A 14158-nucleotide genomic window follows, 5' to 3' on the forward strand; every position below is an offset into this window, starting at 1 on the left:
TGCCGGTCCAATCCTGGCCCGGCAAACGCCATTCCACTCTGTACTTGATGATGGGAACTCCACCCATGGAGTCGGGTTCTTCGAACGTCACCACTGCTGTGCTGGAGAAAGGCTCCACTAGTTCGATTTCTGGCGATGATGGCACCTCTGCAACAGAGTGGCAAAAAAATTAGAATATATATATATACATATTTTTAAAATCTAATTTTTTAAACCTAGCAGTGCTGCAAAGATTCACACAAGTGCGTGTAACTCACAGTATACACGGTATGAAATGCCACTTGGCACTGAACATATTGCAATCACATAATGTTCTGTAATGCAAATGACATGTTTTATAATATATAAGCTAGTTATTGAAAGCTAATACTCTGGTGTATGTTGTGTCTCTGCAGTGGAGGGTTGCAGGACTGTACACACGTGTGCCTTACCGAGCTATCTACATGCATGGGCACTGAGAGAATTCAATGTAAGTGCATCAGAGGAGCTGGTGAGGTTGCCTCAGACTGATACCGGCCACTGCAACACCAACTGATAATGCTCTGCTCTCAATCCGCCCGCTTTTGACAGTTGCGGCGCTGTGGCACGCTCCTGGTTCCCCGAAGGGCCCTCTGGTCACCGAAAGTGCTGCAGATCTGATGGCCATGCCTGGATGAGCCTGCAGCGACAGCTTTACCTCCAGCCCGAGTCACACTTTTCATTTATGGAGATAAGGCAGAGTGTCACAGAGACGGAGGAGCGCCGTACTTGATTCCGCAGTCTTCTGTAGACACGATATGCAATGCTGTCTTTTTAAAAAAAAATTTTTTTTAAATCTTTCAGGGAAAAGGGCCTACTGGTGGCAATCGGTATGGGTGTTAATTCGGGTCTCTTTACAATTGCTGCTCATAAAATTTAATATAGGAATATTCATGTTTTTCATTTTTTTTTTCACCCAGTGACTCCCTGACCTTACCTCTGGTGCATCGATAAAGCTAAAACTTACACTTGTACATGAGCCAATGAATGTCATGGATGGATTGCCACGACATTTACTAATCACACCCAGGCTGCATTCAGGGAGAACCCTTTAGATTTTACTGACGCCGTGACCTTTCGGCGCCATCACCTTTACATTTTCAGCTCCGTCAAATAGTTTTGACGTTACGAACGACTTTCTTCTGAAACCACTGCTCAGTGCTGGTGATTACAAAGCCACGCTGGAGGTTTTTCTCAAGGCCGCGGTGGTGACACTTGTCTTCTCAACGCGACTTTTGCCATCACGTCATGCCAGGACGCACTAACTGTGAAGTCCGAAGGGTCAGGGTCCTGTTAAGTTACTGATGAAAACCCAACATTTCCTCATGCATCATTTTACAGACCATGAAATGTATCCGATCCCTACTCAAATCGAGCAGATCTTATTGTGAAGTGTCAGGGTATGGACACGCATATGAGGACACAGCGGAGTGTTGATCTGACTCATCCAATCACAAAAAGTCACGTTGAAAAGACGAGCGTAATCACGGCCTTCGTGCAAAAAAGGCGAAAACGTCAACTCCTCCTCAACCCATTCATGCACGTCCCGCAAACCTCCGAGAAACTTTCTCACTACCATCACGCAAACGGAAACACAACTGGAAATGCTCCTGCCGTCATGATAACGCCACTGGATCCTTGTTGGGTTGTGTACCATTAGCTTGTAATCCGGAGACAAGTTTAATTACCCGTGAAATTGGAATCATTTTGTTCAGTGGAGCTTTTTTGCCTCATGCTACTTTCAACGTGGAAAATAAGGTGCGGAGACGTATTTGCGTCGGGTTCTTTTCTGGCACAGTTGTAGTGCAGCGACGGTTTGGGGGGGGAGAGAGAGTCCCGTTAGCCGTATAACGAGTCGTGCAGCAAAACGCAGAGAGAAAACACCTCAAAGGGCCTCCAGTATATTACACAGTGGCAGCAGAGGTTGTTAGCACAATTAACTCGACCGATTTTGTATTTAGACGAGGTCCTGAGTGGCCTACCTCCTTCAATGGGTCCAAAACAATTTGCGTACCAAACTAAGCGAACACAAACAAAGAAAAATATCACTTAAGAAGGACAGATCCACTGTCGGACAAATTGTGCTCATTGCCAGCCGGAGTTGAGGAGTGCCTCACGATTCTGTGCATATTCTCTCTTCACATGGTGATTTTAAATATATATTCATTGATTTGATGGGCCTTGCAGATGGTTATATTGCCCCCCGGGTTTCCACCCAGGGGATTCATCTAGACCAATGGATGTTTGAGGTGGGTGGTTGGATCCACAATGTCCTATTGTTCTACCGTTTCTTCTCTCTTTTTTTTTTTGGGGGGGGGGTTGGGGGGCATAATGCACCACAGGTGTTATCACAAGTCATCAAACCACCAATACTTCTCTCTCACCCCCATTTGGGATTTTAAATTCTGTATTTTTTTCTTGAAACTTTGAGAAAATACAGAATATTTTTTTTCAAAACACACTTTAACTAAATGCAATGCCAAACCTGCTTGGATCAGAAGGAATTCCTTGGACTCAGAGCCCATCACATTGGTTGCTGTGCAGTTGTAGCTCCCAAAGTCATTCTGAGAATCTGGGGTAATCTGAGAAACGAAAAAAGACAAAAAACATTGAGAGGTCACGCGGCCTTGGGCACCGCAGGCGATCAAGAAGAAAATACTTCTGGGAACGGATTGGACCTGTGAAGACCTCGATTATGCACCTTTGAGGAGTTAATCATTAGCTATCGGTTTTGTGCCATTTAGCAGTTTATGCATCGCTTAATGAGTGTGATTCTTTTGGAAAATGGTTGTTATGCAGTTGCTCAGATATCCGGTGTAGCAACAAACCATTACACACAAGGGTTCCCTATCATGTAGCGCTCCGTTCTCTCAAACTACTTATTGTCTATTTGTGTAAAAGATGGCATGCCCCGACGATAGTCTCCATATGTTCTATCAACCCTTTTGCGTTTATGTCAGATAAGATGCAGCATACCTCCAGGTAGCTGATGGTTGGCGTGCTGTAGATCTTCATGTTGGTGGTGTTGGCAGAGGGCAGCTGGAGGCCGTCTCTAAACCAAACCACCGAGGCTCCGGGGTGAGCCTCCACCTCGCAGCTGATGTTGGCCGCGTTCCCCTCCCACGTGTACACCGTCACTGGACCCAGGATTTTCGGAGCATCTGCAGCAACAACACACACACGGGGGAGAGAAGATGGAAAACATCACGACAGGCATGTTTGGAACATTTTACTGATACTCCATTATGGTTCATCTTGCCAAGACAGAATCTACTAACCACTGGGAGAGAAAAAATCCAAGGGTTTATCCTTTTTTTAAACAATGATACAGACTGGATGTGCGTAGGTAGGCTTACGCAACGGATCTGAATAGTCAAAACATTGAAATATTTTCACATTTTTTTCGGGGTCAATGAGGGATTTAGATTTGGAGGAACCATTGGTTTTCAGAGGAACAGTTTTTTTCGTTGTTGCCTGATAATCTTTAGAAGGGGAACGAGTTCTTTATCTCTTAGCATCCAACTACAAGACTTTCAGAATCTCAGGATTGCGAGTCCACTCTCACTCTTAATCAAATTCCACAAGTGTGTGAGAAGAGGGGAGAGAGGAATTGTTGATTGATTCTGTATCCCTTTTTCCACAAGCATACGTGTTATCATTATAACCCACCTGTCTGAAAGATCCACAGGACTGATAGGAATCTGGGAAAAGGCCACAGAGAGTCTTCCTATAGTAGCGTCAAGGAATTTTTGGATGGCAACAGTGCCTCCATTCCCTGAAGCTCCTCTTCTCAGCATTCCCAGCTGGTGTTAAGAATACTTACCCAGTGAGACATTTCATATAGAAATCTTTTGCAATAAAAAAAAAAAAGACGTGTTCAAGGGGTGTTCAGCAACACATTCATTTGTCACTTTTTGTCGCCAGCTCAGCAATTACGAAAAAACCTCCAACGTCTCACAGGGCCGAGTGCCATTATTACGCATCGAGTTGAGAGCCTGGAGTCGACAGAAATAAGAGAGCGGGACCCTGCCACTCCCGCTAGAAACACATTTAGGGTTTAAAGAAAATTAGAGCCTTGCTCTCTGCAACACCTCTATATTTGATACCTGCAGAGACACCAATACCGCTGCTATGCTATGGTCCAAGTCCCATTTAGCAGCCCTCTCTGATGTGCTCACTTAATTGAATTGATACCATATGGTCAAAGCTCCCAACCCGGAGCCTTATTCATCAGCATCGTGAGAGGCCATAACAGCAAATGATGATGATGTCTTTCCTGCATCGTTTCCTTTTATTATATCCTGCTCGCGGTGCTTCTGAATGCAGTGACGTATGCTCTGTTTCCTGCGTGCAGTGGAATGCTTGACACTGCCAGGGAAGGGGGGAGGGGGGTGAGGAGGGGGGGGGGGGGGGGGGGGGGCTTTCTCTCTGACCCTGGATCCTTGAAAACTCTTCAGTGGGCTGCTGCTGCTGCTGGAATTGATGCACGAGGCCGAGTCAATAAACGCTCCATCTCCTGCAGCCCTGATTAGACTCTCACTCTTTCTACCAACGCTGCTTCGGGCTCTTGTTGACTCACTACAGTGCATGTGACCATGTGACCTGCCTGTTTGATTTATATATAGCTTCCTAGAATGGGTTAATGATATGTTTGCAAAAAAAAATCATGTAGGTCACCTACAATTAAGGCTGTAATGATATTATTGGTATACCGGCGGGTTTTAATATTCATATTGTCTGCATTTTGTTATCTACAGTAGAACAATAAATAAATAACTGTCTGCGTTATCCTGCATCTACAGTGTATGTTAATTGTTAATATTCATAGCTTATTATTTATTAAAGCACATAGCTGATGTTAATTTTCATCTAGAGGTTTATTGAACATGCTACAGTACTGATAAAACTAATTTAATATGTTTTAGGAGTTATTTAGGGTTGAATAATTGTATTTCTTATTCACGATCAGAAACAAAGATAAAACACGGGATATAAGTAGATATATTATATATAAATCTATGTATCTACATACTGATTTGTGTGCACGTGCATAACGTGTATATATAGCACGGATGGTAGCTTGTTAAAAATGGTTGCATTGTGAGAATTCTTTATTTTTTTTTGGATCAATACAATGACGTAAAGCATTTTTATATTTACTGAACGTGTAAATTCAACTGCCATTTACAGCCTTGTTGTGGATACTCGCGCTCATGCGACCGCGGCGTACTGTGTTTGAAATGTGCAGCTTTTTTAACTTCCCGTGGATATCATTCATACTTCAAAAATAGATTCATTGGCTTATTTTCTGCAAGGTTCCAAAATCCAGCGGAAAAAAAAAAAAATGTCCGTCAAGGGAACCAGTGCGACACTAACTTACAAACAATACGTCATCCGCGCGGCACTCGATAGCCAGCAGGACAGAGACGAGCAGCTAAGTGTGGGGGGGAGGGGGGGGGATCTGATTGCAGATTAAACAGTGTTGTTATATTAGATATTCATATTCAAACAAACCTCGGCTGCTGACACAAACGGAGAGGGAACACTTTCCTCTCCGCCCTTCAGCGCCAAACGTGGACGCAGTCAGCCGAGCTAATGGGATCACGCTGCGCAGCAGATAGGGAGTGCCACGCTTTGATAAGGTTGTCATTGTGTGAGGGGGGGGCGAGCGGTGATAGAGGGGACAGAGAGTGAGAGCTGTGTTCAAGACAAAGCACCTTTTTTCTTATCGATAATTGCTTGGCAACAGTGAATCAGCTACCTGATTACTCGCTGATTACTTGAGCAAACCGCAAGCCCTCAAACAACTCCGTCGTGATTATATCTGCGGAGCAAAATTGCCGGTTTCATTGAGAGCAGGGCATATTAATCCAATGAAACGGCCATTGGCTTCATTTATGTCTTTATTTTATTCTTTTTTTTCGACCGTGTGACAATTCAATAGATGCCAAAAAACGAGATCGAGTGCGGATTTGGCTTCCATTGTGCACCTCCGAAGCTTTTCAAGGATGCGAGAAATTTACACCGGGTACGATTTCTGCGTCGATGGTAGAGCTCGTTGGCTTCGTTTTAAGATGTACCGACCTCGGTGTTTCAAGGCCGTTTTAGTTCTGTGTCTGTAGAGTTGAAGTGGAACTGACTGAAGTTAAAGTCCCGACTTTAAGCCACTTGTCTTTCACTGTGCACCCTAAATGGACATGAACGCTTCATAATGGTTACATTTAAAATCTTTTACATTTGAGGGCTTTAGCAAATGGATATTTTGTCATTATTAATGACCTTATGCTCACATTATTTCATCAGTCTTTAATATACAGTATGTATGACTGCCAATCGCAACCAAAATGGTAGCTAAAGCATTCGAGTCTGGAGTCAGGGTGCTTAAAGAAAATAGCAATTACACTGTTGCATGGAATTCTAAGCCTCAGAAGCCACTGTACCTTGAGGCTATGTCAGAAATGAGACCCTTGTTTCTATGGTAACAAATAGCACTGGTACCACTGACCCAGCAAAACTCTGCTCTCTCACTTCATCTCCAGAAACAGAGGTGACGGCCCAGACACCGTATCCTCAGAAACATTCCTTTGGTCTTAACAAGCACTTCTTCAGACTTTCACATTTAAATGTGTATCTATTTGCATGCAGTGCAATGGTATTTGGTCATTTCAGAAGGGCAAATGGGAAAAGACTCTTTGAAAATTACACCAGGAGCACCATTTCCTGTGACAGACAATATACATTGTTTTAATTGGAGGGCAACTGGGTTCAATTTGAGTAGCGATGGGGGCAAATGAGCAAAAATAGCAACTTTAATGTGAAAGTAACCTGTTAAAAGCTCAAACGGTACGTGTTGACTTCACTCCATCGGGCTGCAGAACTCTATCTCAAAGTCTTGTACAATCGACGACGAGTCACAAACAATCTTTTTTAACTGACTCTTAATTACATGACTCTTAATTACATGACTCTTAATTACATGACGTTTCATTCGAAGACCGGAGCGGCTGCGTCAGCGGTTCCAGGGCAATGCCAACAAAAGATCAATGAATGCCTGGAACAACCTTCATGTCCTGACTCGAAGGGAGCGTTCAGATTTCTTTTAATGGGGTTATCCATCGTGAGTGCATTACCTTTGGAGTACAACTGTACGCTGTACTTACAGCATTTTCACCACGTGGCATCCATTTCAATGGGTTAGCTCACTCGTGTTGCGTGAATCCAAACTACTTTTAAAAAAAATGCTTTTGAAGAGCGCGCATCAATATAACAGCTTCAGTTTCCCATCGGGCGGCAAGGTAAAGCGGTACAATCTCTTGGATATTGCATACATTTAAATGTTTTTCCGGGATCTAAGATACTTTTTGCTGGTACTCTAACAATCTGAACTATCCCTTCTTCAACACTTTAACCCTTTCTTTATCTCAGCATCAATGAATTTGTCATTTTAACACTTTCCTTGACCGATATCCGTCTCTAATATGTGACAAAATACGGCGTTAATTAAAATCTCAGAACTTTTTGACGTTCTAATTATATTTTTGAGTATATTTTTGTTCGTAAATTCTGTGCTATATTCTATTTTCCTTCAACATATATTTCAACATTTGGTCGAAAAACATAATTTTGCTTTCATTCTGACCGTGAGATGAAAACAAACAAACAACAAAAAAACAAATGCAAAATCCTAAACAGCTGTTGACACTCATCATTCACGAAGCAGAATATGACAAACAGGGATGTGCATCGACAGCAGTGATGAACAATCCGAGCGAGTGGCGTTGGGTGACTTACAGCGGACCTCCAGGTGCATGTGCTGGTTGTCCTGGCCAATGGAGTTGCTGGCGGTGCAGAGGTACTGGCCGGCGTACGTGAACAGGACATTTTTCAAGGTGAGCGAGGACACCCGTGCGTGGCTGCGTACCACAATATTTCTATCAAGGCTCTACAAAGAAGAGGAAAAAAGTCATTAGTCTCACTTGTACACGCCTGACATTTTCATACGCTCAAGAGATTCCCTCCGATGGAGAGAGAATGAGATGCCGCTTATCGTCTGTTTGGAACAAACTGGATTATGAAGACATAAAAGGGGAACCGGGAAATTAACTTCATCCACTAAAAATGAACAAATGAACCGTAATAAACACTGTTTGATCGACAGGTGACCTGCCGAGTGGATTGTAAAATGCAGCTGTTTGAAGACGACTTAAAAATAATGCATGAAAAAAATAATCAAAAGATAAGACTGGTGTTATTCTATAGTTTTCTTATTGTAGGGTAAGTGCAACAGACTGATGGGGACTAGATCTAACTAGGGAGTTGTTGACAATAAGAACACTATAGAGAAACGCCAGCCTTTAGCTGGTTGAAAAGCCCCCATGCGTCCGACACAGTGGACAACATGGCCGCTGAGAATCCATCCCTGCATCGGCATGAAATTCAGCGAATGCACAACGCCCGGGGAAATAAACTCCCCGGCCTTTTAACAGTGCAGTTGCAGGTTTACAGCAGTTGGATCACTATAATTGCAGTCGTGGCAAAATTCACTGTTCATTTTCCTCGGCAGATTCCCCCCTTTTCACCCGTTGTACCGTGGGACACACCGGGTCACTGCGTAGGCCTTATGTCAGAACGAGCTCTGACATCTGGGCCTACCCCGACGACCTCAACCTTTTTTTTTTTTTTAAAACCATGCACCGCGACCTCGGTTGATCTGCGGCGTTCGCGTTTACCAACGACAAAGACGAAGCGTTCTTTGTTCTCGGCGACATTAACAACTCACATCCGACCCTTTTTTTATTATCTATCTATCATCTATTTTGCCAGAAAAAAAAAAAAAAAACTAATGCAAGCTTTCCCAAACAGGACATCAATTGAGATTTTTGCTGCAGACGATAGCAGGCAAGAAAAGAAAAAAAAAGACGGAGCCACGAGTCGGGTAACAATGCAGGATTAGTTTTCTTTCCTGTGGGCGACACCTCGTTCAAACCAACAGAGGATACACGTCTCCCTTCTACCTGCCGTGATTTGCTATTAATATTTGAGGCGTTTTCGGTGCATCAGCGTTTATGTTTCATAAATAATTGAGTATTTTTTGGGGGTTATATTAGCATTATGGCATGAAGTGACATCCTTCACAAAGCATGTGGCAGAGACATTTCTGCTGTTTACTGAAGAACTGAGGGAGTGTGCTGGCAGCATTAATCTTACTGCAGTGACACACGCTGCACTGGCCACACTGTCGGACTGTAAACAGGGATATATTCCTAATGAATAATAATAAATGAACGATACAACAGGCAGACCTTTTGATCTCGATGTGTTCATTAAATCCAAGGAATGTTTTTTAATTATACAACTCTTGATTCTTCACGAAAGTAATTCTAATTATCGGATTCTTTGCTTTTATAAGGCCGTAAACTGCCAATACACACGTTTCCCAGGGCAATAATTTTGCACTACAAAAGATTATATAGGAGGAGTCTAGAGCCAGAACTGTCACAAGGGTAGCTTTTACAGTAATTAAGGTGCGAGGACCCTGTTTTTGAAACTTCAGCACCTGTGCAGCCCTACCGACTCTGCACAAAAAAAAAGGTGTTGATGCGGCATTAAGGTCACGCTGGATTTCTGTAAATATTTAATGCCGACTCGACAAAAAAAACAATCTGTTCGTATCAGAATCCTCCGGGCGATTACAAATAGGGCGTGCGAAAAAAATGGTCTAGCTCCGAGTTGAATTGTAATCATAAGTTTGTCAGCTGGCCGGCAGTCTAGACAAATATAACGCAGGTTCTCACACCTCGTTAAATACAGCAGCGTGGTCTGTGACCCTCAGTGTCTGATGGCGTCTTTATGAGATGCACCCGGCACTTTCGTCTCACTCTAATAGACCCGGGATGTAAAAGATGTACCTTGTTTTTTTTTTTTAGAGACTATGAATGCTTAAAACTGCCACGTCCATAACAAACGCACCCCGGAGCGTCGTAGCTGGAAGCCGAGGCCGACGGACCGAGCCTCGGCATTAAACCCGTTGGGTTTGAGAATGTGTTGGAGAGAGAGACCCCCCCGCGGGGACCAACGATGCTTAAATGCCAACATTGATAATGTCAACATGCTGATGCTCAACAAGTAATGTTTAACATCCCGTTTTAAGTAGAGCTGAGGCTGATGGGAATGTAATTACTTTTCCAGGTATTTGATCACAAACTATTGATCAACTGAGAAAGAAATCCTAACAATTGCCCGAGACGTTTCCCTCAGGGAGGAAAACATGTCATCCTGTTGGTTATGTATTATAGAAACTATAGATTTCTGCCCTTTTCCCACTGCAGGAACTTTTTTTTTTGCCTTAATTCTGCTATAATCCTTTATCTCCCCCCCCCCTTCAAATCCCCTGCATATTTTAGCAGTGATATATATAACCATGCTTCTGACAGATTCGGAAACATCTTCCGGTACACACCTTTTCTTTTCTAATTGCTGACTCCAGCTCCTCTTGTATGGCCTCCCCTAATCTCTATACCTGCTTGCAATTGAGGGTCGGGAGGGCGTCTCCATTTGTCCAACAAACATTCTCCATTGTTCTTCTCCTTCAAAACATAGGTCGCCCTACAGATGCTGTAACAACACGGTGGTTACCGTGTTTCTGTGATGTGAAAACCCATCAGCTTGGATCGATCGACCTGCAAACCCTGAAAGTATGAGCTCCTAAACATGGCCGGGTGTACAATTTTTTTTAAATCCCGTCATTGAAAAGGACAAATAAACGGGTGAAAGTAGAGCTGCGTTTCCTTCGTAGAGATGAGCTTGACAAGCTGAGCCAACAATGTCTTAAATTGGCAACTGCACCCAGAATACAAGTCATGATTAAGTGTCTCCCCTTTCAGGTGAAGGGGGGGGGCTGGATCCTACTGCAAGATGTGACACATGAAGGTCAACCTGCGCCTCCTTCGGAAATTCAAACTAATGGTGCGTTCAAGCACCCCCATGTCAACGAAAGACACACATGTTGACATTCAGGGTGCCCCGGTGGCCCGAGGGCAGATCCTAATGGATAAGTGGTGCAGTTAGACGTTACATCTTTGTGAAATGACTTAACAGATCTCCAAGCTGCTCTCAAAATCACAGTTTAATTGCCTCGCTTCCATTATTTAGTCCGGACCATCTACGGGTACTATATTTCCGCATGACGGATGAACAGTAATCCAAATTTGTGGTAAATGAAACGCCGCTTCGTGAGCTTTCCAGACCTTGAGTTCAGGATTGCTGAGAGGCTCTGTGACATCACTGCGGCCTTCAGGGGTGGGGGGGGCAGGTTATTATATTCAAGTGTCACCCTGCTCTCTGAAGTACACTTCTCGATGAAAAGACACACTATAAAGGCTTTTTTTAGTTCTCTTTAACATAATACCACCATGCATTCATCACCATGGCTAATCATATAATGCCCGCTTGTTAGCAGCCTGATTTATGCCGATCACAGAGGTCGAGCCTGGCCGCCGCGAGATCATCCATGGCCAGTTGGGTTTTTAAAAAAAAAGTATTTAACGTTGAAGCATTTCTGTCTTTGCTGCTGTGCAGAACCATAGGCTCGACAATATTGTTAGATATGAAGGCCGGTAGCTTCCCCACAGATCAAGAGACAAGTTAGTTTGATGGTATTCCCATCTTCAATGCTTTTTTTTTATCTACACAGCCAGATACCGGAATGCTGCATCAGGTTAAACACATTTCTACTCTTACTCCTGTCCGCCTGTGGAGATAAGCAGTTAGGGAAACCAGTGGGAAGAAGACACGGGGAACAGTAAACAGTTGGGAAGATGCACCACAAACACAAAGACCAGTACTTTACTACAGCAAACATCTACTAATAGCTGGTTGTCTACCAAAAGAAAAAGGGGAACACACCATCATGGATATTATGATATAAGTACCACACACTCAACAGGTGAACTAAAGGAACAACTCATAATATAATGAGACAATCACATTAATAGTGTGACACAAATACGGTCACTTCCTCGGATCGCCTGCTCACCCTTAAAAATGACGTTCCCATACAATGAAACTAAAATGTAAAAAATGTTTTTTGAGACATTTTTGATCGTATTGGTTTCAGACATATCGCATATAAATTCGTCGAAATCCGAGGCAGTGTTAACTTATTCTAATTTATAGTCCTAAAATAAATAGCGTAACAAATATACTTATTTCAAGCGGAATCATACAGTTTCATTAAGCCTTAACAAATAGTTGCGTTACCTCAACATAACCAAGTCATTTGGTTTAAACACTTGTGTGTCCTGAGAAACGTCATTGACAATATAGTTTAGTTGTATGGGAAGGCAATTTTGGAGAAAGGGTTTGGATCACATGATTGTGATTATTATCTGATCACACATGCACTACATGTATTCAGATAATATAAATAAACTTAAATGTAAGCACAGAACTCTGTCAACCAATCAGAGACGAATTGCATGATTTTTGGAAACAAAAGGACTCTCCACATTCTCAGTGTCGGAGGAGTTCTTGCACACAGTCCAGAATGCTTAGAGTTAACTTACGGCGTGCTTTTGTTTTCATTGAGCGTTACATTGGTTCATGGGGTTCATTGAGAAGCTTCGTAAAGTGAACTAATTGCTTCCCTTGTCGTGCGTGTGGCAGCGAGTGAAGTTAGGGTGTTACATTGTGTCAGTTCTATCTAAGAAGAGTCGTTCTCACTTTTGAGGAGGGCCAATAGTTTGCATGTTTGTTTCCAATCAAACACCACAGCAGGGAGCTGGCGTATTAAAAGCATAACTCTGTTTTCATAATTGAATATGCTCGTCATCATTTTACTCAGGGGAAATGCTTGGGAGGTTTGATCCTTAACATCTGGTTCAGTGTGTTCTCAGGGATGTTACTACACTGTACGCCCCTGTAATGGTCTGCACCTCCATCTCCTTCCATTGTACTGGGGGTGGGCACGTAAACCATTTTTATTTGTACTTTTGGGTGACTACCAACCCATGATTGAGGCCTCATTCGGGCTGTTGTGTTTTGTTGGGAGTGAAAACATGCAGACTGGCACATGATAGTCGGCGCCACCATTTTTAAAACCACTGTGTTAAGATTTAGTAGAGCTTGGTGAGTTAGCGCCATGGCAGAGCAGACAGTGTTTTTCTATGCGAGGGGGGGGGGGGGGGGGGGGGGGGGGGGGGGGGGCGGTTGTGGAGCTGCCGGCCCATCAACCACCCGGTGCAGGAATTTGTTTCTGGCCCTGAATGGAGCAAAATCTTAGGAACCAACCAAACCATGTAGCAGGAAATAGCAGCATGCTATATGGACAACATCTACTTCGAGATACTGCGACTGCCTCGCCGTCTTGACAACAATAAACAGGGACAAGTAAGTAGAGTGAGTTTTAACGCCTACTGGAACTAAGTGGATTAAATGTACTGTCCTACGTTTCTAATGGGTTACGTATTTAGTGCACAGCTGAATGTAGTGAGCACTAAATGCCGGCTGAATGGCAACACTTCTGCTCTGCATTAAAAAAAAGATGGGGTGGTCTACTGTGTAAGTGAAGGCTATTACAACTAGAGTCAGGCTACCATATTTAGTAGCCATACCTCATATTTGTCTGGTCGCGTCCAAGAAGCCTAGAGGGGACAAACACAGAGGAGGACAAACAGCGACACAGAGGTACACAACGTAAGCTTTGTGCAGACTGGATTCACCTGCAGGACACGTATGCAATGCTTTCATGTTTCAAGAGCCCATACCTGTGATTTTCATTTTTTTTTTTAGAGCTAATTTGGCTCCAAATAAAATGTGGCAAATCATTTTCCTGCACACACCAGAGTGTTTTTTCTACCCTCTGGGTAGTTATTTGTTATTTACATACATTTAAAAAAGGGAAATCAGCCTGCAGTGCCTTTTGAAATTGCTAGGTGAGTGAGGTAATCCATCACGGTGAACTTTGTGTCTGGTATTGTTTATGCCACGCAACAGTAATGTATCTTTGATCAAAACTAATGCAGACATAATGCTTTACTGTGATAGATTACCAAACTCAACTTTCAGGAATGTGCATTGATTTTCATACCCAAGTGAAACAAATGGAAACCAATGATTGCCCGAAAGGTAATTTTCACATCTA

At 43.2% G+C, this 14158-nt stretch overlaps 1 protein-coding gene across 1 annotated transcript in view; it reads right to left on the reverse strand.

The window, feature by feature from the left end:
* ncam1a (neural cell adhesion molecule 1a) overlaps window positions 1-14158 on the reverse strand; it is a 215848-nt gene that overhangs the window by 38941 nt on the left and 162749 nt on the right. Inside the window, exons 9-12 of the mRNA XM_034550863.1 lie at window positions 7810-7960; window positions 2995-3179; window positions 2504-2600; window positions 1-147 (exon numbers count right to left, since the gene is read on the reverse strand). The exon at window positions 1-147 is cut by the window's left edge and continues 21 nt beyond it. Coding sequence (XP_034406754.1) covers window positions 1-147; window positions 2504-2600; window positions 2995-3179; window positions 7810-7960 — 580 coding nt within the window. The remainder of the gene's footprint in view (window positions 148-2503; window positions 2601-2994; window positions 3180-7809; window positions 7961-14158) is intronic.

This window comes from Cyclopterus lumpus, chromosome 14 (genome assembly GCF_009769545.1).
Source record: "Cyclopterus lumpus isolate fCycLum1 chromosome 14, fCycLum1.pri, whole genome shotgun sequence".
NCBI classification, from domain to species: domain Eukaryota; kingdom Metazoa; phylum Chordata; class Actinopteri; order Perciformes; family Cyclopteridae; genus Cyclopterus; species Cyclopterus lumpus.